This window comes from Cavia porcellus, unplaced genomic scaffold, assembly GCF_034190915.1.
Source record: "Cavia porcellus strain 051 isolate PalLab524CR breed Dunkin Hartley unplaced genomic scaffold, mCavPor4.1 scaffold_31, whole genome shotgun sequence".
Taxonomy (NCBI): domain Eukaryota; kingdom Metazoa; phylum Chordata; class Mammalia; order Rodentia; family Caviidae; genus Cavia; species Cavia porcellus.
In genome coordinates, this window is record NW_026947514.1 from 14350643 (window position 1) to 14377682 (window position 27040).

At 43.7% G+C, this 27040-nt stretch overlaps 1 protein-coding gene across 6 annotated transcripts in view; it reads left to right on the top strand.

Moving 5' to 3' along the window:
• Foxn3 (forkhead box N3) overlaps nucleotides 1-27040 on the top strand; it is a 381623-nt gene that overhangs the window by 335779 nt on the left and 18804 nt on the right. For 4 of the 6 annotated variants that reach the window (XM_003472469.5, XM_063241447.1, XM_063241448.1 and 1 more), the window contains 2 exons: nucleotides 17422-17487; nucleotides 25817-25922. In XM_003472469.5, coding sequence (XP_003472517.1) covers nucleotides 17422-17487; nucleotides 25817-25922 — 172 coding nt within the window. The remainder of the gene's footprint in view (nucleotides 1-17421; nucleotides 17488-25816; nucleotides 25923-27040) is intronic. The other 2 variants (XM_063241450.1, XM_063241451.1) reach the window with 2 other exon arrangements.

The window sequence follows — 27040 nt, forward strand, 5'->3', positions numbered from 1 at the left end:
TTTGACAGAGGGGGTGTTCTTCTAGTGCAGCTGCTCTGGTGTGTTTTTCCACCATTGTTTTCTAGTGGTGAAAACTTTATTACGGCTCTCTAGTGTTCACTCCGTAATCAACAGCCCTGGCCAGGTTGGCTTCATCTCTATTTCCTTCCTCCTACCAAACCACCTCCCTCACCTCCAAGAGATGGGGATTTGGGAGCTAATCCCATGTATCATTTAATTTCTTCTGTATATGTTACAGGGTATACGTCAAAATTTAGAATTTAAACACAGTCAGAGTATCAACAGCAACATTAAAATTGTTAACAATTCCTTAATATTGCATCAGTTTTTCCTTTTTCCAATTTTTTTTTTAGCCATTTGCTTTGCAAAACAGGCACCCAATGGGCTTCCATGCGGTGTAATCAGTTGAAGTGTCACTCACACCGTATCTGTAGAGTTTCCTTTGGGCATTTACCTCTCCACCTCCTCTACTGTTCTTGTGGCACTGATGCTTCTGTTGCTGTTATTGTTGAGTGACTGAGTTCTGTAGAATTTCCTATAATCTGGACTCTGCTGATTTGGCTTGTGTTGTCATGTATGTTCCTTTGTCCCCTGAATTTTTTAAGTAATTTGGTTATTAGATGCACAGCAGGTGTTTTCAGCTGTGGCACAATGTTTTGAGGGGCCAGGTAGGGAGTGGCTGTCCTGTGTATTGTAGGATGTTTAGCAATAGCATCCCTGACCTCTACCCATTAGATGTCAATAGTGTGTGTACGGACACACACACACACCACAACTATAATCTTAGCACCTGGGGGGGGGGGGCTGTTGCAGGAGGGATCCATGAGTTTAAGGCTAGTCTGAATATAATCTGGCTTCACTAGATTACATAGTGAGACCCTGTCTCAAAACAAGCAAAAATAAAACTGTCCTCTGAAATTACTGAGTTTCAACGTGTTTGATGTGTTGAACTGAGTTGTAATCTTTTCACAGCAGCTCAACTCGCCCACCCCACCCCACCTCGCCAGTTCTTGTAGTAGAAAATGACACGGAGAGACAAGAGTCTGTTGTCTCATTAAGTTTAATCATGTGGTCCTTTGGTTTTGTTACAGAGCTCCAACTCTACCCAGACAGACTCTCAGCATCTTGATAATGCATGTAACCTTTTCAGATGAATCCACAGATTGCTGAGAGACATCCCATGTTTGTGTATAATCCTGGAAATGAGTATTTCTTTTCCCCTGTGATGCTGGTGTTACATGTTAAGCCACAGCATTCCAGGCATCATGCCCAGCTAAGCTATGGTGGTGGAGGTCTGTGGTAGGTTCTAGAAAGGGAGGAGCCTCGAAGCTGATTAGAGTTGTCTGGGATTGAATGGGACAATCTTATTTCATGAAAAAATAAAATTTCATAATCATAAGAGCAACAATAGTTACTATACTGTATTATTATCTTCAAAGTAGTTACTTAGAATATAAGACATAAACCAAAAAGATTTTAAGAAAAAAGAACAAACATATAATAACACAAAACTTTCTCTTCAACAAATTAAGATAAACTAGTAGTATGAGTGAAACCAGTTAGCATTTATATCAAAATATGTTTGAAACAATGAAATATGTAATTTGGGGAAGCATTTGTGTTTCTCCCTACTTTCTATTTGTCATATGTATATATTCTTATATGAACGTTTCTCACATAGGAGAACCTTTATGATTCCTGAGCTTGTGTGTCTGACTTATCTCGCTTAACATTTTGCTCCCAAATTACATCCATTTACCTGTGAATGCTTCAAATTGATCTTTTTGTGATCTTGTAGTATTCCACTGTATAGAAATACATTTTCCTTGTCCATTCCTCTGTTGATGGACATATGCTATTTCCAAGATGTATTTATTGAGGTCAGTGGTTTAGCTCAGTGGCTTAAGTGCTTGTCCAATAAGTGCAAGGTTATGAGTTCAATCCCTGGTACCAGAAAAAAATGATGTATTTATTATAAAGCTAGATCTAGCTATTGTGCTGCTATAAGCATCAGTATGCATGCATCCCTCTTTTAGGAAGATACCTAGAAGAGAAATCATTGGGGCAAATGGAGTTTCTGTTTTTAGCGTTTTGGCAGAATTTCCATAGTGACTTCCGTGGTGTTTGTACTAGTTTACATTCCCACTAACAATGTAGAAGAGTTCCTTTTCCCTCACACCCTCACCATTATTTGTTGTTGTCATTATTAGATTTTTTTGATGATAGGGACAGTTTGAAAAGTCCATTTCTTGAGGACCAGAAGACTCTGATTACAGCAAGCTCTCCATCAGGTATTGGTAACCTGGCAGGGCCGCCATCTTGGTCCCCTGGTGTGTCACTTTGGTAAAGTTCTGCAGGCTGCTTGCTTCTTCCTGCTGCCTGCATACCTGAAACTCTGGCTTACTCCGTCAGTCACCCACAGGTCTCCCTGAGTCTTCTTTTTACACAGACGTGCTTCCCAGACTCATTGAGAGACCAGAGGCAGACCTATTTCCCAGAATGCAAACCAATCAGTCAGGTAAGGCGGGTTCTTTAGAAGGGAGATACTGTTCCAGCAGGTGAGGGCTGAGGGATCCCTACTGTCAGGGGAGATCGTCGCCCTGGGCAGATCCCCAGTGTGCAAGGTAAGAGTAAGAAGAACTCTCAGTGTTGGGAAGACAGAGGCCATGTGAGTGGAAGTGTTTGAGGAAGCTTCCTGGCAGAGCTGTGTTTGGCAGCCACCTCTGCCCTCTGTGTGTTCAGCCATCCCTCTGACCCTAGCACCCCATGAGCCTTACCTCATCACTGTAGTCCCAGATGTCCAGTTCTGCAAGCACTTTGGAAGCCTCTTTTTACAGGAACCAACAGGTAGATGCTCCCTGAGCAGCGCTGCTCAGAAGGGGTTAGGGAATGTGCAGGTCGTGGGTTTCATTTTTAGAGCATTCCGTTTTTGTCATCGGTGTTACCGATGCAGAGTGCAACAGGCAAACAGGAGCCTTCAAGGAATATTCTAGATAAGTGGGGTCAATTTCAGGTGAGATGGGCTCAGTAAAGAATTTCTTTTTTAAAGTCAGAGCCTTTTTTAAACAAGTTCTTACTCTTCCCTAGAAGAAAAATGTGAAATAAACATAAATGGAGACAGGGAGAGTTATGTGCCCAGACTGGGCCAGCTGTGCTCCCCAGCATAGTTCAAGCCAAATCTATGATTTCTAAGATGTGTTTTTTTTTTTACCCTACTCTCCCATGTCGACCCTTCCCAACCTTGCCCTCTACCACACACTCAGACTCACACATTCTGTAGAGCAGTATCATGTCAGGGGCCTCAGACTGGCTGCAACTGGGTCAGCTCACGCCTGCCTGGCCTTACCAGTGTAGACCAAATTGCCATCACCAAGCATTTCAGAGACAGGAGCTCACCAAATACTTTCTGGATTTCCTCAGAAGGTGAACTGGGAAGATTCAACATGTTTACAGGCAGATTCTCATTTTGACTTCTCCTCCTGAAACTGTTAACCACACAGTAACCTCATTGTCCTCTGGCATGGCCAATGCCTGAGGGCCCTGGGCTGGGATGGGGCTCATTCCAAGCTCAGTGAAAGGCATGCCCAAGCCCTTTCTAGAAGAATCGTGAAAGGTTAAGAGAAAACTACAGGTGCTGGCATGAAGGCATTTGCTGTGTTGGGTTTTTCTTTCTCTATTTTCTGATTTTCTTTGTTTGGTTTTGTTTGTATAATACTTATTCTGACTTTTTTCCTGTTGAAAGATGAAATAAAGCTTTGGAGGTAAGAGAAAAAAAACCCAGTTGCCCTTGTGAGGAAACCTGATCCCCAGCTCTCTCCAGCTGCCTGTGAAGCTCCCCCAGATGTTTTTGTCCCTCTCACCACCCGTACCCACACCATCACCCTTGGCTGATTTTACCCTTCCTTGTGCCTGGATCTATTATTCATCATATTGTCTGGTTAATTGTCAAGTGCTTTTAATTTTTCTAAAAACAAATATGTCCCAGATTCCAGCTGAAAACCTTCATTTGGCTCAGCATTTATAATTCTGGAACTAATACATGGCGCCAGCAAGAGGAAACTGAGTTGGATTCACCTCATCTCCTTTCATATAGCATGTTCTCCCTGACTTGTCCCCTGCCTTCAGAGCTGGGGTCCACCACATTCCACAGAAAACTCACTTAGGGCATGTGCTTAAGTAGTGGGTGTTTATTCACTCACTTCTTAGTCCATTCAGACTCCTGTAATGAAATACCACACCGAGTAGCTTGTGTGAGGTGATTAAATCATGGGGATACTAGATCAGTAGACTGATTTTTTTCCCTGTGCTCATACCTAATGTCCTGTTGGGAAGTGGGGCCTGGTAGGAAGAGGTGTATCACTGGTGGTGTGGCTTTGGAGGAGGCTCCCTGACTGGCTCCTGTCTTCTTTCTGTTTCCCGGATGCCATGAAATAAGCAGCTTTGGTCCAGTATGCCCTTCCACCTTGGAGCCAGCCAACCCCATGGACTGAATCCCCCAAACCATGAGTCACATTCAATCTTCCCCTGTGGATGTTCGGTATTATTTCCAGCAAGAGGAAAGTGACTAACACAGACCTACCTGCTGATGCCTTCCTGTCAGTGATTAGGTTTAAGTGCATGAGTTTTGGAGGGTTCATAGGCAGTCTGGCCCTAGAGCTCATGTATGCTGTGTAGCTGGAAAGTTAGAGTATATCTGAAGAAAGGAGGATTCTTTGAAGTAGACTTTTTACAGGCAAAACTTTCATTCTTGAGATGCAGCCATTCCCAAAGCTGTTCTGGGAACTTCTATGGGAATTGTCTTCAGAACCATTTCCCATTTGCCTGACAGAACATGAGCCCATTGCTTTATGTTAGACTCATTTTTAAGGCCAAATTTTTCATTCCAGCATTTTTCCCCATTTCTCCAGGGATCTCCCATCCTCAGACAGACAAGCATGTCTCTTTCCAAACTGGTCAGAGAGCACCTTCTCGTTTCCCCGCTGGTAGCACAGTGCTGAGCTTAAATATTTTTTGGTAGAAAACTTAATTCTTTTATTTTCATAATACCCTTATTTATAATCATAATCTTGGGCCTGTATTTCCATACTTAACTGTGTCTAAGATGAATTACTCATTAACAGTTCAGTGATAATTTTTGTTTCAAACGATGGATGGATGTGCCATCTCTTTCTATCCAGTGCCGTATGCACTAAATGAAGGCAGAATTAAAGACAATTATTATACCTCTCATTACATCTGCCTACTGTGCAGCCTCTCAGAGCTCCAGGACCTCCCAGGAGCCCAGCTCTACTTTAGGTTTGAAGCGAACATCAGATGAAAGTTCCATATCAGACAAAAGAAAATACAATGGCTTTGCCAGGGCTTTGTTTTTATTTTTCAACCTACATCTTTCACATGAAAAACTGACTTTGAATCAAGACATTTCAGAAAATTATTCACATGTTTAAAAAGTATATATATATATATACATATATATATGTATATATATATACACATAATATATATATATACATATATATATGTATATATATATACACATAATATATATATATATACATATATATATATGTATATATATATATATACACACACACATACATATACCAAATAGCAAACCCCCCATTTTTTTCCTCTAATGTTTTTAGTGTTGGAAAGGGGGATTTGACCTGAACGAATAAAAAGCTAAGCATTAAAACTGGGTCTTTGAGAGACTCAGTGACCAGTAGTCCTATTGCTAGAATCAGCAGCCCTGAAATTATGGGGGTTGTGGGGCAAATGACAGGGTTTTGAGATTGGTCCAGCAGTGTTCTCTATCCCTCCCATAGAGGAATGGTACCATGGTCATCCCAAGGCCATCTGTGCCTTTAGTGTATACAGGGCAAAGCAGGATAAGGATTCCTGAGTCCCTAGTGGGAAATGTGTTGGTCTGCTTTGGTTCCTTTTTGAATTGAAGCTCAGATCTGTAAAAAAAGGGAAAAAGGGGATTGGTTTGCAAAAGTCTCACTTGGCAGAGGAAGCATGAGTGTGTAAGCAGGTGGCTACACCGTGTGTGTGTGTGTGTGTGTGTGTGTGTGTGTGTGTGTGTGTGTACCTGCGTGTACATGGGGAAGGGAGCGGGTTGTATCTGCATTTCCTTCTGACATTCAGACAATATCCCAAGCAGGATTTAAGTGAGCAGAGTTTCATAGGGTATTCTTCTGTGATCTTTGTGACACTTTTATTCTGGGCACCAAGTGTCCTCTGGAGCACTGACGTCAAGGTTCTGAGCAGTATTTCCTCTCCCTCGTGCACCTGCCAGTGTCAGTCTGGGAGGGACACTCTGCTCCTGGAAGAACGGCTTGTGCATCGCCCCGTTGAATCCACAGCTGATGAAGAAGCCGCACAAGTGGAACTCTTGTTAGCGCTCACAAGCATTGCTACTAATAAGGGCCCAAGTCACCGTGAGAAGCCCAGTCACCAGGTGAAAGTTAGTGCTGGGGTGCCAGCGTCCCCAGATCCTTTACGTGAGAAGGAAGTGGCTTCTGCAGAGGAGACTGGGCAGGAGCTGAACTGCCAGTAAGTGGGGGGAAGTGACACTTGGGGGAAGTCACAGGGACAGGACAAGGCAAACTAACTGCGAGGAGAAGGGGAAGTAGACTGAAAATAGATGCACCAATGTCTCTGCCGGCGTCCGGCCAGTTCCGGGCCCAGCCCTCTGCTGCTGATTGCAGGCTCCAGCTCGTGCCTCGGGAGCCTCGTGCTTCCCTCTCTATTTCTGGACCTGTGTCCACCCCTCCTCCCAGACACCAGAGTAGCCAGGCTCTGAGGTTCTTGGGGCTTCTGTGAGAGTCTTCACTCTCATTTCTGCCCTCTGGGAAGCTGTTGTACACCCAGGGCTGGTTTCTGTTCCCTCCTGAGTGACAAGTTCAGGCTACATCACTGGCTAAAAAAACCAGCAGCAAGCAGAGGTTTGGAAGCAAAGAATTCTGGAGCCTACAGGGCTTTAGCCTCTGTGTCTCTGTCTGTGTCTCTGTCTCTCTCTTTCTCTCTCTCTTTTCTTCATCCCTCCCAGGGTCACAATCCCCTCTGCCTCCTGGTGTCCCCTCTCTTCATGGCTCTCAGTTATTGCATCCCCAGAGAGGGCTGATCCAAGAGACAGCAATCGGGGGTGCAGTGAGTAGAGATTTACAGCTGGATGGGGTACAGATGGAAAGAGATGTCAGAAGAATATACAGTTTCTCATGAACCTCCGAGAAGTTACAGAATTAACAAAAAAGAGACCCCATGAAAGAAGACACCCCTTCCCGACTGAGCTTGGGCTATGGACAAGCGTAGCACAGAATGTTGAATGAAAGAGATTCAAACCCAAATCTTTTACTCTAAAATAATGGTTCTGCCTATGAGCCATGGGATAAAGTCATAACTTGTCTGAGATCACCTGCCATCTTTCCCGTAGTCTTAAATTCTAGAATTTTGAATTCTTCTGTACAATCAGTTTCAGCCCACATGGTTCCTTTCAGTTGGCTCCCAGACAACTGCAAGAAAGATTTCCTCAACTGGTCAAAGATATTACAGAGGTAATACCCATCATTAGGAACACTTCAAGTGCCAGATAAAAGAAGGTGCTGGGTGACTGTCTCGGCAGAAAACTGGAGACACATGTTCACTTGCTCTGGAAGCACAGATTCAAAAAAGTGAGCAGTGTAACAGAGACTTCTCGGCTGAAGTGAGGAGGATGTTGGAATTCAGAGACACAGAAGACATCAAAGTGAAAGGGTTTCTTGTTGCCAGGAGAAAACAAGGACGGAAGCATCTCCCTGGAGTATATCATTGCACATCTTTTATTTCTGCAGTAGAGAAATAGCCTCAACAGTGATTGACTCAGAGTTAGAGGTCCTGAGAGAGCTTCCAGCCCAGCCACCCAAGATCACATCCGAGATGGGGAACACGAGACCTAGAGACACACCGGCTTTTGCCTCTGATTTGTATCTGGGATGCACTTTGAGCTCTTTCTTACCTTCTAGAACCTTTTCCCAGATTCTCCTTTCACAGCAAATAGAATTAGGAGTAATAAATGGGCAATTTATTTAAGTTACAAAGATGCTGCTGATTAGATACAGGTGTTCCTGATTTGCGTTGCTGACTGTGACACAGCTTCTTGGAACCTGTAGATTCCTGTTAGAGTTCACGGCACCCTATTTTTAAGCTGAGAAAGACTCAGATGTGTCAATGGAAGCCTAATAATACCTAAAATGCACGTATAAATCATTCATCCTTTCCCACTCCAACCTGATTTCTCTTTTATCTTGCCTTTTCAAGAGCATCAGTTTTAGTGTGCTTGATCACAGGTTTTTAACTTAATGTCTTCAGAGCAGCAAGAATTTGGATTGTTCTTTCACTGTTTGTTTTGGGGTTTGTGTTTGTTTGTTTGCTTTCGGTTTGGGTTTTTCTGAGCAGAAAGGCTATTTTCTTGGTGTTCTCTCTCCCCGACTGCCATATGAAAATGATGTCTAAAGCTTCAACATGGCACCAGTCTTTTTGTGGAGCTTCTGTTCTTTAAAATCCTAAAGACCCTTAAACTTATCTGCCGAGCTCAGCTGCAGTCATTTCTCCATCTCACTGTGCCAAGAGCCCCTTCAAATTTTGCAGGTCAGGTGCACAAAGAATCCTACATTGCATTTCCCACTTGCACGCTGCTGCTCCTCACACTGGGCAACCTCTTTCTTCATAACCTTCAGCCAGAAGCGAAATGGAAGAAGTATTGGTGGCAAATGACGTCACCAGAGCTGACAGCACCTCCCTGCCTGTGTTCGGAGGCCTGCAGGATCAGAGGCAGCTGTTTCAAATATCTTGATTGATTGCAACAGAAGCCAGAGGGTATCACTCTTGCTAGTGGTTTCAAAGCCACAAATGTAGATATCTTAGCTCTTCACCTACCCTTCGGGATTATGGAGGGGGGAAAAGGAGAAAACAAAGACATTAGCAATAAGATGAATTTTATGTTTGCTTTTGATGCATTGTATTTGACACAGTCTTCCAAAACTTTCTTTTCCTTAACAAAGCATGTGTGTTTAGTACAGAGTTTATGACCCTTAGCACTTCACCATTTGAACTGGGTTGTTCTTTGTTGTACAGGCTACCTGGAACATTGTAGAATGTTGGGCAACATCCCTCGCCTCTACCCAAGACATGCCAGAAGCCCATTCCCCTCCCACCCAGTCATGACAATCAAAGATCTTTCCAGGCATCACCATATGTCTTTGGGGGAGGGGTGCAGAAATCACCCCTGGTTGAGAAACACTGGCTTAATATAAGGGTGTGCATAAATGCAACTGAGCAGATCTATTCATTTCCCCCAGGAAATGTCCATCTTACTTGCATTTTTTTGTGTTTGCACATTTCTTTGTTTTCACGTTTCCTGTCCCTGAGAACCTAAACGATACTCGGGTATTTTTTCTGCCTTCTTAGGGATTAACCAAACACTTTCAGTTGTGTCACTGTATTGCAGAGTTATAGAAAATAGATAAAGATATTTTCAACCTAAGAGATTGAGTGAAGGTATTGAAGATAAAGAATCTCTAGGGAGCACTTATCTTCTTCAAGGGCCTCTTCAGATGGCATTCACTGGTCCTTGATGTACTACTACTAAAGGTGGGTCTTCATCCTGCCTATGCATCAGAATTTCCTGATGGATTTTTACAAACTTCCTTCCCTGGGTTGGGCAGGACATTTGTTTTTCTGGAGTCCCCAGGGGAGTCTATTGTAGGTTGAGAGCCTTGTGCTCTGAGTGTCATCAGGCACTTCTCCCCCAGCCGCATGCTGAGCCTTCGACCACCAGATTCACCTGAGCAGAGATGGCAAACTGTCTCTTTGTCTATTAATTATTTATCTAGTTACCTGTTAGGTTCCACATACTGTGGTAGGTGCTGGAGACACAGCAGCAAATGAAGGCAAGCGAGAAAGGGCCCCACGACACGGCTCAATCTAGGAATGAGACAATATGCGTATCTTGGTGTATGTATCTAATGTTCATATATCTAATAATTTCTACCTCAGTGAGTGTTATCATTTGGCATTTTTAAAAAATATTCCTTAAACCCCTTATATTCAGTTATAAACACTTCAAGTGTAAAGGGAAATAAGGGAAAGGGAAAATCACGTTAGCCCTGTGGAAATTAAATGATCTCTCTAAAGCAAAGTTGCAGTTTTCAGGCTTTCCATCCAGGAGGTGTTTTGTTGTCAGTTTTGTTTTGTTTTTATTAAATTGTTCTACTCAAATGCGAAGGATAGTGCTCAGGCTTTTGTTGCAGTGAGAACTGAACCAGGTGCTTCCCATCTTTTCTTAGTTTGTGAAAACTCATTGCCTCTTCAAGTCACTTTCCTCTGGCACCAAATCCTAGAGGAAGAAGGCTGAATGCAGACAGAAGCCACAGTAGGAATCCATAAAGTTCCATGTCAGACAGGAAGGATTGGTGTGAAATGGATCCATCAAGCACACGTCATAGCAGCCACAGCTTCCCAGGGACAACAGTGTTTTCCCCCATCTTAGTTAATGCCAGATGCCTCGAGACATTTGGAGCAGATGTACCATTTGGTAGAAGCTCGTTGGAGTCTGTAGTTCCTTCAGCCATAAACTAGAAAGAGAGGAGAAAGTCAAAGGACATTACAGTGAGAGCCAGGAAGTGTGAGAGCGGATGAACAATGAATAGGACCCTTTCAGGTCTGCAGCCAGCCAGGCACCATTTTCAATGAGTGAACTCAGGACCAGCAAAAAGTCACTGGTTAATCAACAGTAGACCGAGGTCTTGAACCCTAAAGTCATCATGCCTAGTCCAGTGCTTTTTCTGTCCTGCCCACAAAGGAGACCTCCTCCATGTCCCAAAGGAACCATCTCCACATTTTGGGAAAATGAGGCTCTGTATTTCCCTTGATCCCAGTAGCTGAATCCTAGAAATTTCATTACTTTTTTCTCTCACTGTAGCATAATATAGTTGTGTGTGTGCATTCAAGAGGAGAGGGATTTTTAAAACATCTTTAAGATGCGTGACTGTTTTTCAGTCTCTTCCAGAGAAAAGGCAGTGTGATAAGACAACTGCATTAAAGATCAAACCTGAAATGGGCCACTGGGAACTGATCCAGAGGAGCTGTAACACTGTTACCGAAGCGTGGCAAAGAGATTTTTTTAAAATATGGGATTTGAGGTTGGCTCAACGTTGATGATGATCATAACTCTATTAAGCACTCAGAATGTCTCCCTGGTGTTGTATGAACGAACCATTAGTAAATGATTTGGGTTCCTGTGATAGGATTCTGGAGTCAGTACTGTTGGGAGGAACCCTGCATCCAAGAACAAAACAGGTAATGTTTCTCTATTTTCCTGTACCCATGAGTCTTCTGAGTCTCCAGAGTGCTACATTGAGGATACTCCTGCCAAGAGGATCTTAATGCCTAAAAAGAGTTCTTGGCCAAAACATCTTACTGTTTTCTTATGCCGGATTGGGTCATGGAAGTGTAGGGGCCTCTTCTTCATTTCCAGGGAAAGTTCTGCTCAGCGAATCCACCAGTCCCCTCTCCTCGGTCTTACCCTTCAGAATCAGCTGTTCCTCTGAAGTAGAAGCATCCTCCATCCTTAACAGCTACTGAAAGTGCTTTGTGCACAAAGTGCCACTGCTACCCAAAGGAGAGAACCTTCTCTGATGTCTCCCAGCTACAGAGAGATTCCTAGGAAGATTTGATGTGCTTATGTCAATAGTGTATTACCCAACATGGACAGTGAGGTGAGCCCCACGGAAGGAGTGGGGCCATCCTGGTCTTCGTAGGAAGGCGTGGGTCAGGGGAGACAACATCTTCAGGAGCCCAGGATCTGTGGGGAAGAACAGTGCGAGGACACAGGTTCCAGACAGCTCAGCTGCTTTGGTCCTGCCTTCTGGTAATCTGCTGTGTAAAAAGAGATGTGTTTTTATCTATGGAGAAAAAAAAAGTCACTCTAGAAAAACTTTAGTTAACATATACTAATATGAAAGGTTGCCAGGATACATTATTAAGTGAAAAAGTTTTTAAATTGCAGAAAATATTTTGCAGATAAAATAGTTTTCCTCCACTCACTGTCTACAGGAGATGGATCCCAAAACCCCCAGGGAATGCCTGAAACCACAGAGAATACCAAGCTCTATATATAGTATGTCTTTTCCTATATACATATACCTACTTACTATAAGCTTTAACTTACAAATTAAGCACAGCAAGAGATTAATAGCAAAATAGAAGTTATAATATACTATAATAAAAATCATGGAATATTTATTTTTGAAAATTGTCCACTTAGTATCTTTCAATCTGTGGGTAACTGATACCATAGAAAGCCAACTTCAACTGAGGGAGGACCGCTACAAACCTGTTTCTAAAAAAATAGATTCATGTACCTGAATGTAAATGTGTGTATGTTGTTGTCTCCGAATATATATAAATGCTGTTTGTATGTAGGCAGTTTCTAGCCACATACACAGGAAAATAAGTATCTGGGAGTGGATCTAGGAGAAGGTATTTATTTCTGAAATTGTGCTCAGCTAGTACATTTGTTAAAAAAATATTGAGCATGCATTTTCACAAGTATTAAAACAAGAGGAAAACTTAGGCTTTTAATAATATATAAGGGTACACGCTGCAGCTTCCTCTTTGGAGAGGAAGAAAAGGAGATTGAGGCCCAATACTGGGCCTCAGGGTGGAACGGGTAAAGCCACTTCAGACGTTCCAGCAACAATTTTAGGATGCTTCCTCATAGAGAAAAGGCTTCTCTTGGGCTGCCTAGTGTTCACACCAGGAGCCAGAGAGGATCCTTCTAGTATTGATCTGTATATCTGAGAGGGCTGTGCTTAGCTTGCTGGGTGAGGAAAGAGGTCTGGTTGATTGCTTCCAGTTTCATTTACCTGTAAATGTGGATATTGAACCCAGATAACATTAACAAATGAAAACAAAAGAGGTGCCACTTTGTAAAAGGCTTTACAGACATGGAGTAGGCTCTAATTCCTCGGGATGCAAAAGCATTGAGCTAGAAAAGAACATACTGATAAATTGAATGTCCTAAAAATTGAAGACTTCTATCTATTGACATATACTATCAAGAAACTAGATAAACAAGCCAGGGACTGACAAAAAGTATATGCCATAATGTAATTGTCTTCAGAATATTTAAAGAAATCTTACAACTGACTATTAAACAGCCAATTAGAAAATGGGCAAAAGAGTTGAACAGACTTTTCCCAGAAGAAGGCACACAGATGGCCAATGAGCTCATGAAAAGATGCTCAACATCATCTGTTACTAGGGAAGTGCAAATTATAAACGATGATGTAGCATTAGATGTCTAATACTTTTTGTATTGGTACCAGGAATTGAACTTGACCTTCGCCCTCAGTGACATGTTTGGTCCTCTCAACCTTTTTAACTTTTTGAGAAAAACTGTGCAGGTGGGTCTCAAGCATGCTCTCCTGCTCAGGTGTCTAAAAGGTTTTATTAAACCTTTTATTAAACCTTTTATTAAAAGGTTGACAGTTTCAAATGTTGGCAAAAAATATAGAACAGCCAGACCTCATAACTGGTACATGTTCTTTGGAGAATGGTTTAGCAGTGTCCTATGAAGTTACACATACTTTTACCAATAGTTACTAAAGGAAAATGAAAACGTTTCTTAGAAAACTGGTCCAGTAGTTCACAGCAGCTTTTTTTTCACCCCCAAAATTGAAAACAAGTCATCTGTCAATTGACTGGTGAATAGATAAACAAACTGTAACTTATCCATTCAATGGAATGCTACTCAGTAATAGCCCTAAAGAGTGAACTTCTGACCCTGCATCATGGATAACTAACAGGAAGCACAGCAGGGGCTGCCCAGGCAGGAACAGGGATGTGTGTGATGAGTTGCCAGGAACTTCGGAGTGATGGAACTGTAGTTCTTAGCTGTGTTACTCATTTTGACGAGGCTGATGGTGACACTGTCATAAAGTTTGTCAGAACTCATGAAATTCTATACTTAAAGTGAGTGAACTTCATTTGTTTTATTAGCATGTTTTTTGCAGTATACAGTGATTACATCTATCATGTGGAGTTGGTACATGTACAGAATGTATCTTAATTCATCTTTTTTTGTCTCCTACCCCTCTCCTCCATCCATGCTCCTTCCAGCTCTTGATCCCTTCCCCATTTGCAAAAGCTCTATTTTTATCATTCTCCACCTCAATTCTGTTTCTTCCCATCTCTTTTCCTTAAACCGAACCCTCTACCCTCCTGCCATCTTTTATTCTCTTATCCATTTGAAAAAGACCTCCCTACTTTCTATTTACTTAGCTCCTTTTTTTTTGTACCAGGAATCGAACCCAGGACTTCATGCTTTCCAGGCAGGTGCTTATGCCGCTGAGCTTAATCCCCATCTATTTACCTATCTTCTGTATATACAGAGAGAGAGAGAGACAGGGACAGAGATAGAAAGTTTCGCATTAAGAGAAACCATGAAATATTGAAGCTTGTGTTTCTGGTATATTTCACTTAATATTATGGTCTCAAGTTGCATCCATGTACCCACGAATGCCTCAAGTTTATCTTTGTTTGTGGCAAAGTAGTAAACTGTATATAAATATCATATTTTCCTTATCCTTTCATCTGTTCATGGGGATATCGGCCATTTCCAAGATTTAGCTATTATAAATTGTGCTGCTAGAAATGTAGGTATGCGTGTATCTCTAATATGATGACTTTCACTCTTTTGGGAAAGATACCTAGAAGAGGAAGAGCTGGGTCAAATGGAATTTCTATTTTTAGCTTTCCGATCTCCAGAGTAGTTTACATTCCCACCAACAGTGTGGAAGAGTTTCCTTTCCCCCACACCCTCACCCAGCATGTGTTAATATTTGATTTCATGATGATAGCCATTCTTTCTGGAGTAAGATGGTATCTCAGCGCTTTAATTTGCATTTCAAGTGAGTGTATTTTATGGTATGGAAATCATCTCACAATAAAGTTGATATTTAAAAGGTTGGCACTCGCTGCACTCTGCGGGGAAGGGCTGGCACACTAGGGTGTTAGTGTGTGTGATCACGTGGCAGTTTTTGTGTTTGCCAGTTTGCTTGCCATGTGTCCCCTGCCCTGCCTCCTTTGCATTCTCGGCTTAGGAACTGGTCCTTTGGAAGTGGAGAGTGGAGCTGTAGGAATGCATTATGAGGAAGGTCATGAAAGCGATGTGCCTTACACTTACTTACCCAGAATGCCATAGGACCAGCCTGAGTTCCCTTAGGAACAGGTGACAACTGTGGTTAGAAGGAAAGATGGGGAGTCTGTCTTTTGCTGTTCTGTGCTTGCTTACTCTGTGTGTTTGGTGGCTGGGGTGTACCTCATGGTGGCAAGGGTGGGGTGCAGCACTCCCCCAAGCTTAGCTTCCCCTAAATCTGTGTGAATGCTGCTGGTACCTTTTTCTTTGAAGGCTCTCTTTCTGCTTTATACCTTCTGTTTATCTGTTGCCCCCAGACTTCCTCCTGAGGTCTGCTCTATTTTCCAAGAAGAGTATAGAATTTTCTTTCGTTTGCTGGCAAGTCCAGGAGGAAAGGACTCCTGACTTCTTTCCTGTGTTTCATCTTAAGCCAGCAAACATTCAGCCCCAGGTCACCTGTCACATTTGCATTCTCAAAGATGGCAGAGAATCTTTTCTTCCTGAGAAGAAACTGAGAGTTTCTTGGCTCCTCCCTGAGAAACAAAAAGGTCCTTTCAAAAAGGAAGAACTGGAGAGAAAAGTTGGGAGCTTGCGTCGTGAAAATGCTGAGACTCCGAGTCCTGTTCCCAACACAGGCCCTGTAGGGAGATGAGAGGACTAGACGCAGTGGACCCTGGCGGCAGTGAGCAGAATTTTAGGCTGTTTGGGACTCCTACAACCAGCATATATAAATACCAGCGGGGAGGGGGGACTGTTGTAGGAATTTCACCCCAAGAGTTACAACACAAGTTAATTCACCTGTTTCTCATACAATGCACTTATTAAAAGAAACTTTGGCTCCATTATGGAGTGTAAGGAAAAGGCCTCCTGCCAGCAAAATAGAAAAAGGCCCGCGGAGTAAAGTTCCTTTACTTTTTTTTTTTTTTTTTTTTGAGACATTGTCTTCTGAAACCAGCATCATCTATATTATTAATCGCTTGTGGGCCTTTATACCACATCGCATTACTCCCTTGGAATTAAACTGCACATAGAAAGTATGAAAAATGGACTTTTTAAACAGTAAAAAAGTAATTTTTTCACATAATACCCCAAATAAAGTGCCATGGAGCCATTAGTAGTAAATTGAATTTTTTGGTATGTAATTTGTACAAAAACTGACAAGCGCGAACCCCCTCTCCCCCATCATTAGTCACTGGGCTTAGCGGACACAGAGGCAGTAATCTGCAAGGGCAGGCATTTTGATGTCGGCTTCAATTGCACACTTCATTTATTTGGACAGGGCACAGGCGGCAGCTTCTGTCACGCGGCATCAACGCACTATTAGCGAATTTCGCCCCAGGGCAGCTGGGACGCTGTGCTGGGGCAGATGTTCTTTTCAGCCTATTCAGTGACCGTTCTTGGGGGTTGTTTACTGTTGCCATGGTGACCTTCATTTCCATAGCAGCAGCACTGCTGTTTCTCAGAGGAAAATGAATTTAGTTATAAAAGGATAATATTTTTCTCTGTCTCTATATAACCTGCCATCTGTCAACTGGTGGATCAGTAAGGATTCAGAAACCTATTAGAATTATAGCAATGAAGTGATGAGTATTTTTTTCCTAGTCCATATTAAAAGCAGTCGTAGACATGGAAGCAAATACCCTGCCCTCAATATCAGAACTTTATTTTTTTCTTTATATTTAAGTACTTTTTTTAATGCCTTCACCTTCTCTGCTACTACCATGGCACGTATAACCTCATGAAATATAATTTGCATTCTGCTGACAAATCAAAGTGACCGAATGCCCTTGTTTGTATCTCACTCAGTGCAGGTGTATTTAATGCTTCTCTTCTTGGAGCTGTGAGCTTTCCCCATTTCATTAAAGATTCCTGTGGCTGAACTTCTATTGTCACCAACTCTTCTACTCCTCACCCAAGAGTGACAGCCAAGGAGGCCACGCAGATTGGCAACTTACCAAGAATAAACTGTGCAAATTACAGCGTTCACACTACGGAAGAACTCATGCTCACCTCATAAAGAAAACTTACTAACATGCTTTTTAAATCTCACTCTAAAAGTATCTTTTGTTCATCTCAAATCCTCCTAATAGTAAAACAGACATTTTCAGGATAGGCTCATCTATTTCTTGGACTTTTTTTCTCTCTATTTTACATATTCATGGACTATAACTTTCAGGGGGAAAGCACACACACACACACCAGCCCCGTTGTAAATAATGTTATTTATTGATTGATTTTTCCAGATCCTGACATTGATGCTGCCAGTGCCATGATGCTTTTGAATACTCCCCCTGAGATACAAGCAGGTTGTGAGTAGATATTTCTATAGCCTACAGCACCACAGTTTGTGAACTTAACTTTCTTTTTCATATACCAGGCCTCAGGAAAAACTATTGCTCAAACAGACCTCCCCTTGAAGCATTCCTTTAAAAACTACAAGTGCATATAAACATGCATCCATGCATCTATATGAATGAACACATAGATGCATTTCTGAGATGAGAAAGTTCTGATATAATTTTAGAGCTTACAACTTGGGAACAGAGAAATAAACCCCATAATGACCCCAGTGGAAAGACTTTCCTTTCTCCTACAAGAATTGTTCTTCTGAGTTGTAGAAGAGGCTCTTAACCAGGATGGAGCTGAGTAATACTCATTCTTAGAAATCTCTTTCCTTTCCGGATCTTATTAATATGAGGCTGCTGTTTTGGAAAGCCTGGCCTGCTCAAGCTTACACTAGCCTTGAAATGGAACCATGACACTCCCTCCTATCATGTCTACACAACCTTCAGACTGCCCCAGAGAGGAGGGTATGACTGAGTTAGCGAAGCGGAGCTTCTGCCTTCACCCTCAGTTGGCCATTGAGCAGCATCGCATAACTCTTTTCCTTCTTGGGCTTCATTTCTGTCTACTCTCTGGTGCCTTTTTGCATCTTTCCATCTAGACCCATGCAATTTGAGAAAGTTTTCCTTCACAAGCGACAAAAAATGACCTGAAATAAAGGCATCTGTCCCTCTTCTAGACTTGGAGCTTGTGCCTCTGCCAACAACCCACACCCAACCAGAACCCTGTGAAGTGGACAGATAGTGGGACTACCAGCATCTGCCCACCTTGTCACCAGGACTTGGCTTCGTTGCAGCCTATTGAAAAAACATGCTGATGTAGAGATGCTGACTTAATATAATAGACATCACTAGGACATCGCTGGGTACTGGTCCTCACCTTTCTAATTCTTCTGGCTGGGATGTCTGCCCATTTGGGGCCCTCGATCTCTGTGAGTCTCTTGGCCTCCTAAGCAATGGGAATGTCCTGCCTCTGGAGATGATGGTGTTTCCATCGGAAAGCACCCATCCTCAGACCCTTCACCAGGTGTCACAGTGGACCGATGTGGGTTCCAGACCACCCTTCATAGCCTTCCATTTGTCCCAGGCTTTCTGATAGCTTTAGGGAATTTGGTTACTTCTTTTTTCCTTTTTTAAAAGACTAAAGAAATGTATCCAAGAATTCTTGGGGAGACCTGATCCTCCCCTTGGCTGTCCTTACCTGCTCCCAATAGTGCAGTAGTCTCATTCGCCCTTTGCTAATCTTGGGTTGCTAGCACTTGGAATGTTAGTCTGCCCAGCAAGCACCACTGCTGAGTACCTGTGTAACTGGTACATCTCTAGACTCTCCTGTAACCTGGAATCTGGCTTTTAAATGATGTTCAATTGTTAGAGAAATACTTAAAGACATCCATTCTTAGATGGCATCTCAGGAAAAGTACAACCTGGATTGTAATCAAGTTATAGGCTGAAACGATTTCTAAAATCAAGTTGTATAACCTGTCCTAGTGGAAACATTGATTGCATCAGATCCATGCATGATCTGAGCACCTTTTGCAGTACCCAGCCACTGTACACGGTGATAATTAAGGTTAAAAAATAAAAAATTGAACTGGTTGCTGGGGTTAAGAGGAAAATTAGGGATTTTGGAAAGGTCAAGGGGATTGATTGAGCATTCACGGAGCCTCGGCAGATTCCCTTATTCCTGGAGTCTTGCATACAGGTGGAAAAAGAAGAGCAGTGCTCCTGATTAGCCTGAGTCACTCAGCCTGGGTCGACCAGTTAGTCATTCTGAATGTTCTCATCTCCGTCCCTGTGACTTCCCAACTGTAAAAATTCTCCTCAGATATTAATAGTCCTGTTTACATTGGAATGCTAAAGTCGAGAGTTTGAACAGCCTGGTGTCCCCGTTATGAAGCTGTAGGATCCTTTGGGAAGGCTTTCTTAGAAAGCTGGGACAACTGGGTGACAAGTTCAGCTGTAACCTTCAGGCCCAAGGCCACCAGAAGGAAAGAACGAGGGCACCTGTGAAGGTCTCAGAAAATGAAGTCATAGACAGAAGCAGAGTGACGTAAGTAAGCATGAAGGCTGAGGGTAGAGACACCTTCGTGTTCATTGTCCCATCTGACCTCCAGTGCTGGTCTGATACCCAAGAGGTCAAGGGCTAGCCTGGAAAATGGGCAGGGTGCAAAACCCCCAAAGGTTGGAGTAGAACTGTGGGAGGGTGTAAAGGTACATCAGGAGTCTACTGTGTGCACCTGGAAAACCAGGTGGCCAATTTCAACCTCATAACAGAGCCAGAGGTAACCATCTCCACTATGCATTATAAAAGAGCTTTGTTTCCATTTTTTCCTTGAAAGCTAGAATGTTTAAGACACCATTCCTGGGCCTACCAGCAGGGTCCCAGGCTAGAAAATGAGACATGATTAGTGCTGGAAGGTTTAGGTATGGATCTGATTCAGCCTTCCCTAGGTTCCTCCTTGCCCAGGGCCACCCTGTGTCCCCCCTGGGACTGAGGCTGGGCTCCATTTGCAGAGTCACCTCATGCAGTGCTACCTGTAGCTCCTTGGCTTCCTTCCAGCTGCTTGCCACTCTCATCTAGCAGGAACTGCCCACCTGGCGTCTCTGCCCTCTGTGCACTCCCAGAAGTTAGAAGCTGGCTTGAAAGCTTTTCCCTGTATCATCTCCCTTTGTAGCCATGCCACTGCAGGTCACCAGATGCAATCACTTAGATCTTTTCCTTTCTTCCTCTCTTTACTCAGCACCTGCAAAGTCAGCTCAGGGCTTACGGATCAGCCACTGTCCAAGGTCTGCGGCTGAGTAGGTCCTGCAAAGGAAACCACTCAAGAAGCTATTGAATGCAGGCTTCTTTGTCTCTTTGAGGAGCTCAGGGGGGTCCCATGCACCCTGCGTGGCTTAGGCTAAACCCTCTCTGTTCCACCCTCATGCTTCACTTTCAGTCAAGCAGTAGGGTGCAGCTTGTGAAAAATCTCAGCTCCAACAGTTTGTCCCCCTGGCAGCACCTGCAGTGCGTGTGACATTAGCTCTTTCAGACTCTGCCACTTTACAGCGTGGGACACATTCTGCAGGGGGTGCTAGTATGTCCTATGTGGCCACTAGGACACTACTTCAGAACAGTCAGTGCAGGGTATTGCTGGCTCAGTATCTTCCTACCTTTGGATAATACTTCAGAGTCAGTTCCATTCCGTGGCCCACTCAGCCCCCAAAGATTTTAAACTGGTGCCTCCTTGAAGCACCTGCCATGGCGGTGCCCCTTCAACAAGCCCAGTGAGTCATCTTAAACCCCCATGGAGGAATTGTTACTAAGTCAGAAGAAGCCAGATCACCATTACTCATCTTCAAAGGCTTATGTAACCCCTGGTTGGAATGTTCCCACAGGCGAACACTGGATAATAAACAAAGCAGTGAAAAGGACCTAGGGGGAGGGAGGCTGGCGTTCCACACCCCACCTGGAGCTGGAGTTTATGTCAGGCCCCACAGATCCAGCAGAAGACAAGCAGCCGGGAAATAGGTCCCCGCCCCAGCCTGCTTCCAAGGGAGCAGGTGGAAAGGCTGCCTTTTGGAAAGAGAGAGATTATAGGAGTCACCTGCTGCTCAGCGTATGGCCCTGGTAGAGCTAGCCAGGGCGGCCCTCTCGAGGCAGCGGGAGGAGCTCTGAGGTTAATTTTAGAAGTGAAAAATTGCGTGAGCTATGAATCAAGGCTGGGGACATGCTGAGGGACACCCAGTTGTGCAGGAGAGTTTATCTTATGCCTCAGACCTTTTGTTGTTGTTGTTTTTTAAGATTTCCCAAATCACATTATCCCATTAGATCGGGCATCTACAGTGATTGGTGCAGCTTGATCTAGCTGGTTTTTTCGGGGTGTGTGTGTGTATTGCTTTCTTGCTATAAAGTCAGCAAGTTTAGAATCACTGTCCAACTTGAAATGCCAAGAAGGGTTGGGGACTTCAGTGCCGAAGTCCTCAGCCCCTTATCCCAACAATTAGAAAGCTTCAGACTTGTGTCTCCTCTCCTATGAAAGATGCGTATTTAACTGGTCTACAAAAAAGGGTAATGCATGAGCCCTAGGTCTCTTCTAGTGAGAGCTACAAATCAATCAGAGGTTGATTCAGTGCAGTTTACTAAGTCTTTGATCTGAGCAGGGTTTAGCGGCTTTCAGTGCATTGGGCAGAGCGGGTTTGTTGTGAAGCTGCTGGTATTTAAGTGTCTTGATATGTTTTGAGGGAAACAGAATGAAAGGAAAGGACAGAGTAGATGTGCCAATAAGCCAAGGGCTGAAGGATGGACTCGCATTCCTGCTGGATCCGATAAAAAGCAGGAGGAGATGGGCATCAGAATGCCTTTCTCCGGCAGTTATTTTATACCAGCTATGATGCATTGTTCATTAGCCACATTCCTGACACTTGGGGATGAGGACGCAAGGAGAAGAGACAGAACAGTCAGCTAGCTTCTGGCAGTCAGTGAGCAAATACAAACACATCTACCACCTCCACATGGAGAGCGCTGCCTGGAAGCACAGAAAGCACCAGGGTAGCTGAGACAGCACTCAGTGCAGCTCATTGGAGAACAGTCTGCAAGGCTCAGAGCAGGAGCCCAGGACCATGCCTGCCCGAAGCCTTGTGGGGTTCAGAAAATTGCTCAGAAAAACTGCAGTGCGGTGAGATCACTTTGTCCATGAGCTTCTCTTTAAAGTGAGCACAGTTCATTAATCAGGAAGATGTTGTAACAAGGAAGAGGAAAGTTACAGCTAATTACAAAAAGCATAATACAAGTGAAAGAATCTCTTCTTGTCCAGACCCTACTAAGCCTCATTATATTAATTAATGAGGTCACTAGAGAGGTGATGTGGGATGCCGGAGGATTGTAACGATGATGATGGTGGTGGTGTTGGTGGTGGGTGGTGTGCATGGCCAGCCAGCCACTGAGCTAAGCAATTTACATAAGTCAGAACAATGCAATGCAGTGTGTTTATGCTTGCTTTACCAGTGAGGAAATGCAAGCACAGAGAGGCTAAAGTACTAGGCCAAAGCCGCAGAGCTAGGTGGACTGAGCCTTTGAACCGAGGCAGTGCTGCTTAGAGACTTCACCCACTGCAGGCTGGCAGGTTTCAGTCAAACAAATCATCCACAGTTCCCAGTCTGCAGTGGGTGCAGGAAAGGAACCTGCACTTCAGGTGAGCTGGAAACCCAGAAGTATGGCACGAGACAAAAGCCACACCAACAAGGCAGAATGCTCAGCCCCCTAGGACTTCCTCTGTGGACAGTGACATAGTTGACAATGATAACAGTGGTAGCTAACACACTTGGTGTGAATGCAAGTAGTGTTGGTAAGTCATTTAAATCTCCTAGTACCTTGAGAGGCAGACTGTATTCTGTCCCCAGCTTGCTTACTTAGCAGTTGACAGTGATAGTGCCCAGACCAGGGTGGTCTGACACCAGATCCTGGCTTTCAACCACTGCGGTGCAGGTTCCTTTCCTGTGCTAAACTGTTTAATGGTTTTCCCAAGTCCCATGGGCTAAGGTCTAAATGTATCCCATTGCTGCTAGAATTACATGCTATAGCAAAATAGCTTAGTTTCTTGTGCACAATGTGCTTTAAAAAAACAATAATAATTTCCAGATCTTTATATGTGCTCCTTCTCTGGCTTGGAATCCCAGTGTAATTGGTACTTCCACAGGAAGTGTTCCCAGGTACCTCTATATACCTACAGCCCATATAACTCTTACTATATCATGTTTTCAGGGTCCCAGATTCTTTTCTTTTCTCCTCTCTTCCTCTTCCTTTTTCCTCCCCTCCCCTCCTTTCCTCACTTCTCTTTTCTTCTCTCTCTCTCTCTCTCTCTCTCTCTCTCTCTCTCTCTTTCTCTCTCTCTTTCAACTATAGTTACTCTATGTCCAGATCACCTGATACATGGAAAGGTGCTTGGCAAAGGTTTTAATAATTGATGCAGTCTGTATGTGGGACTGTCACCTTTTTTACTGGACAAGAGTCACAATGTAGTTCAAGTTTTGAAGTATTTAAGTTACTTATCCACATATCCTTTCATGTAAGATTCATTTCCTGGTGATGGATACATTACATCAGAATTGAACTCGGCCTGTAGTTATATGACCATTCCTAGGTCAGTGCCGTGCAGCGAGATGATTGAAACCTTCTCCCATAGCCCCCAAACAGGCAAGCAAAAAGCCCATCTTCTATATACTGTAGCACCTACATATATGCTCCCTGGTTCTGCTGGTCTTTTATATTTGTCTGTCCTTGAAAATCTTTGATGTTGTTTTCCTATGTTTTCTTCTAGACATTTTATTGTTTCAGCTCTTGTGTTTAGCTCTGTGATACATTTCTGATCAGTTTTCATACGTGGTATGAGATTTTTTTTCTATAAATAGATCTCCCATTGTTTTGATGTCCTCCTTTCCTCCATTTCTGTTGTCCTGATACCCTTAGCAAAATTCAGATGACCACACATGTGTGGTTCTATTTCTGGATTCCATTTGGTTCCTTTGATTTATATCTGTATACTACAGTGCCACACTAGCTCCTCCCTCAGATAATCGAATCTGTTCCCTGAAATCAGACCACTGATTAGGGCCGGGAGGAGCTCCTGATCTTGCTCTGTCTACTCTCAAAGTTGGCTATGGTAAGAGACTGGAATCATTCCGGAGCACTAGACTGCACCAGATGCTGCTGAGTTAGGCAAGAGTTTCAGGGTTATCTCCCATCCTGCCTTTTGTAAGATTTAATAACAAGGGCCTTACACAAACCTGGAAGACAAATGGTAAAAATTATTAGCAAAAAGTACAGAATGCCCAGGAAATCAGTAGTCTATAAAATTGTCCCATGTTCATGAGCAGACATTCACTTTTCATGAAGAATATTTAGTTAAAAGTTTGAAATATTTATTTTTAAAAAGCATATCATTAGAGACGTAAACATCACGTGAGTAAATTGCAAATTTCGACAGTTTGCTTTACAAAAAGTATTTATTCTACATAAATAACACTGACTTTAAGCACTTAAAGTCCAGGCTGGGGATTTTCATAATTTTCTAGACTTTTCGATGATCTTGGTAATGATTCGGTTGCTTGTACCTGTAGGAGACTGTTCCAGGGCTGTGGGGAGCAGAAGGGGCCCTGGAGAAACCCTGTCCCAAGAGGGAAACTGATCCTGGAGTCGTATGGAGTCACACAAGGACTAAGTTTAAACTATCTGTGCTCTCCATTGTCAGTGTCACCTGGCCCCACAGACACGGGGTAGATGTAGCAGGTGACGGAGGATTCACTTGACTAGATGAAGTTGCTATTTGGGAGGTCAAAAAAAAGGTCAAATAACAAGGATTTTGCGCGGTTTCCTTATTGACATGTACGTCCTCAGACAAAATCAGATTGGCGGGAGACCACACTGAGTGCATGCAAAATGGATCACTGTTCTACAGAGTGGTCCCCATGTGTGTCTGCAGGTGGATCTGACAGTCACTGGCCCATGCGGCTCAGGGTTAGGATTGCTCTGGGACTGAGTGTGTAGAGATGGATGCTATGGGGACTCCCAGGAAGATGTACTTGGGAAGAATTTTGGAGAAGGAGGGATTTGGGCTTCTGGAGCCATCTCTGTGTGACTCTGAGGCTGACAGTAGAGCTTGGAGGTTACCCCTTTCCTCCCAAACACGAGAGCAGGGATCTTTCCTCAGACGGTGAGGAGCATTGTAAGGGCGGGCTGCGTTGTGATGCTGAGGTTTCAAATAGCTTGGAAAATTGGCTCTGCTATTACTTTTGGCTGTGTTTATCCTTTGTTGGATGGAGGACAAATAAAATGTTCTCAGCTTCCGACCTGGGCTTGATAAACATGAGGAAACGCATTTGCTGAGTTACCTACTATCCTTCTGTGTCTATGTTTGTGAGGTTCTGACCAAAGATACTGAGTTGTGTTTTACAAATGCAAGAAGAAGGTATTTGAAGCCTGTTGTTACAAAGTCACTTTAAAAAAAACCTTAGGTATCAATACTTTGTAAACTATTGGTGTGATTTTGCTGATCAAATTATCTTCCTGCTGTTTCTCTTTCTCTCTCTCTCTCTCTCTCTCTCTCTCTCTCTTTCTCTCTCTCTATTTCTCTGTGTGTGTGTGTGTGTGTGTGTGTGTGTGTGTGCAGGTTGTGTTTATGTGTGTGTGCACGTTTTTCTCTCACTTTCGTTTCCTCCTCCATCTCTCCTCTCTGCCCACTCCTCCCTGAGTTTCTGACTTAAAACAGAAATTGCTACCACCCATTCACGGGCATTATCTTTTTCCTTGCTTTTCCAGTTCCTCCAGGAGTGATACAAAATGGAGCTCGGGTTCTGAGCCGAGGGCTGTTTCCTGGCGTCCGGCCATTGCCAATCACTCCCATTGGAATGACAGCAGCCATGAGGTAAGAGAGGAGCCTGAGCAGCAGAGCCCACCTGATCGGAGTGAGGAGCACTGCTCTGTCCCCCGGTCCCCTCAGAGGATCGAAAGGACTGGCCTCTGACCAGTGAAGACCAACCTAGTGGGGTGTTGGACAAAGTCAAAGTAACTTAGTTTCCCCAGTCCAAATGCCAGCTTCTCCTTCTTGGCCATCATACTATCCTGGTTCCTTGCAGATACAATGGAGGATTGTTAGATTCTAGACTGTCAGGCCCAGCTCTAGACCCAGCGCTGTCCTGATCCTACGATTTTGAGCTGTGTCTGACCTGTCTGGGCCTCCATTTCCTCATCCACTGTATTCCTTTCCCTCCAAACACGGGTTGCTATACAAGTCAGATGCAAAATCATGCGTGCTACATGCTTTGCTAAGTGGCCTATAAATAGCAAGTGGTATCATTCCCCTGTTTCCAAGAATCAGGTCAGTTGCCAGACCACACAAACTCTTTCTCAGGAAATTTCTTTCTTCCATCCTTCTCATCTCCACTGCCAGCCCAAGTTCAGGGTCCACCACTAGCTTCAAACCCCCATGTGCACCACCGTAGCAGCCCCTCCTATTTTTCCTCCATCTGTCAGCCACTGCCAGACCAGTTTCTTAAAATGTGCCTCTCTGATTCAGCAGAGCCACCTTTGTGACTCTTCCCCTCACCCTGTCACCTCAGGCGTCCTTTCTTGAGCCAAATTTGCTCACCAAATATGTCCAGCATTTACCCATCTTATTCCTGCTGCTTCTGCATAGATTTCCCTCAGCTTGCACATCATCCCTAGCCAGTACTTCCCTGAAGTGGCCAGCACAAGGGAATTCTCTTTCCTGTGGCCCATCGGCCCCATATTGCAGTGGCGGCCTTTGACGCATGACCACATCTGTTATTAATTTCATTGTGTGTCCTTCTGTGTCCTCAGTAGTGTGCTTGCTGAGGATGGGGACAATCACTCAAACAGGTGACTGATGCCTCGCACCTGCAGCACAGTGCTAAGCACAAGCTATAAATCCTCTTGTCTCTCTGAGCTGCAGTCCCCGCCCCCACACCCTTTTTCCCGCACTTAGGGATCAAGTTGGCCCTGAAGAACACTTTTGCTTTCACA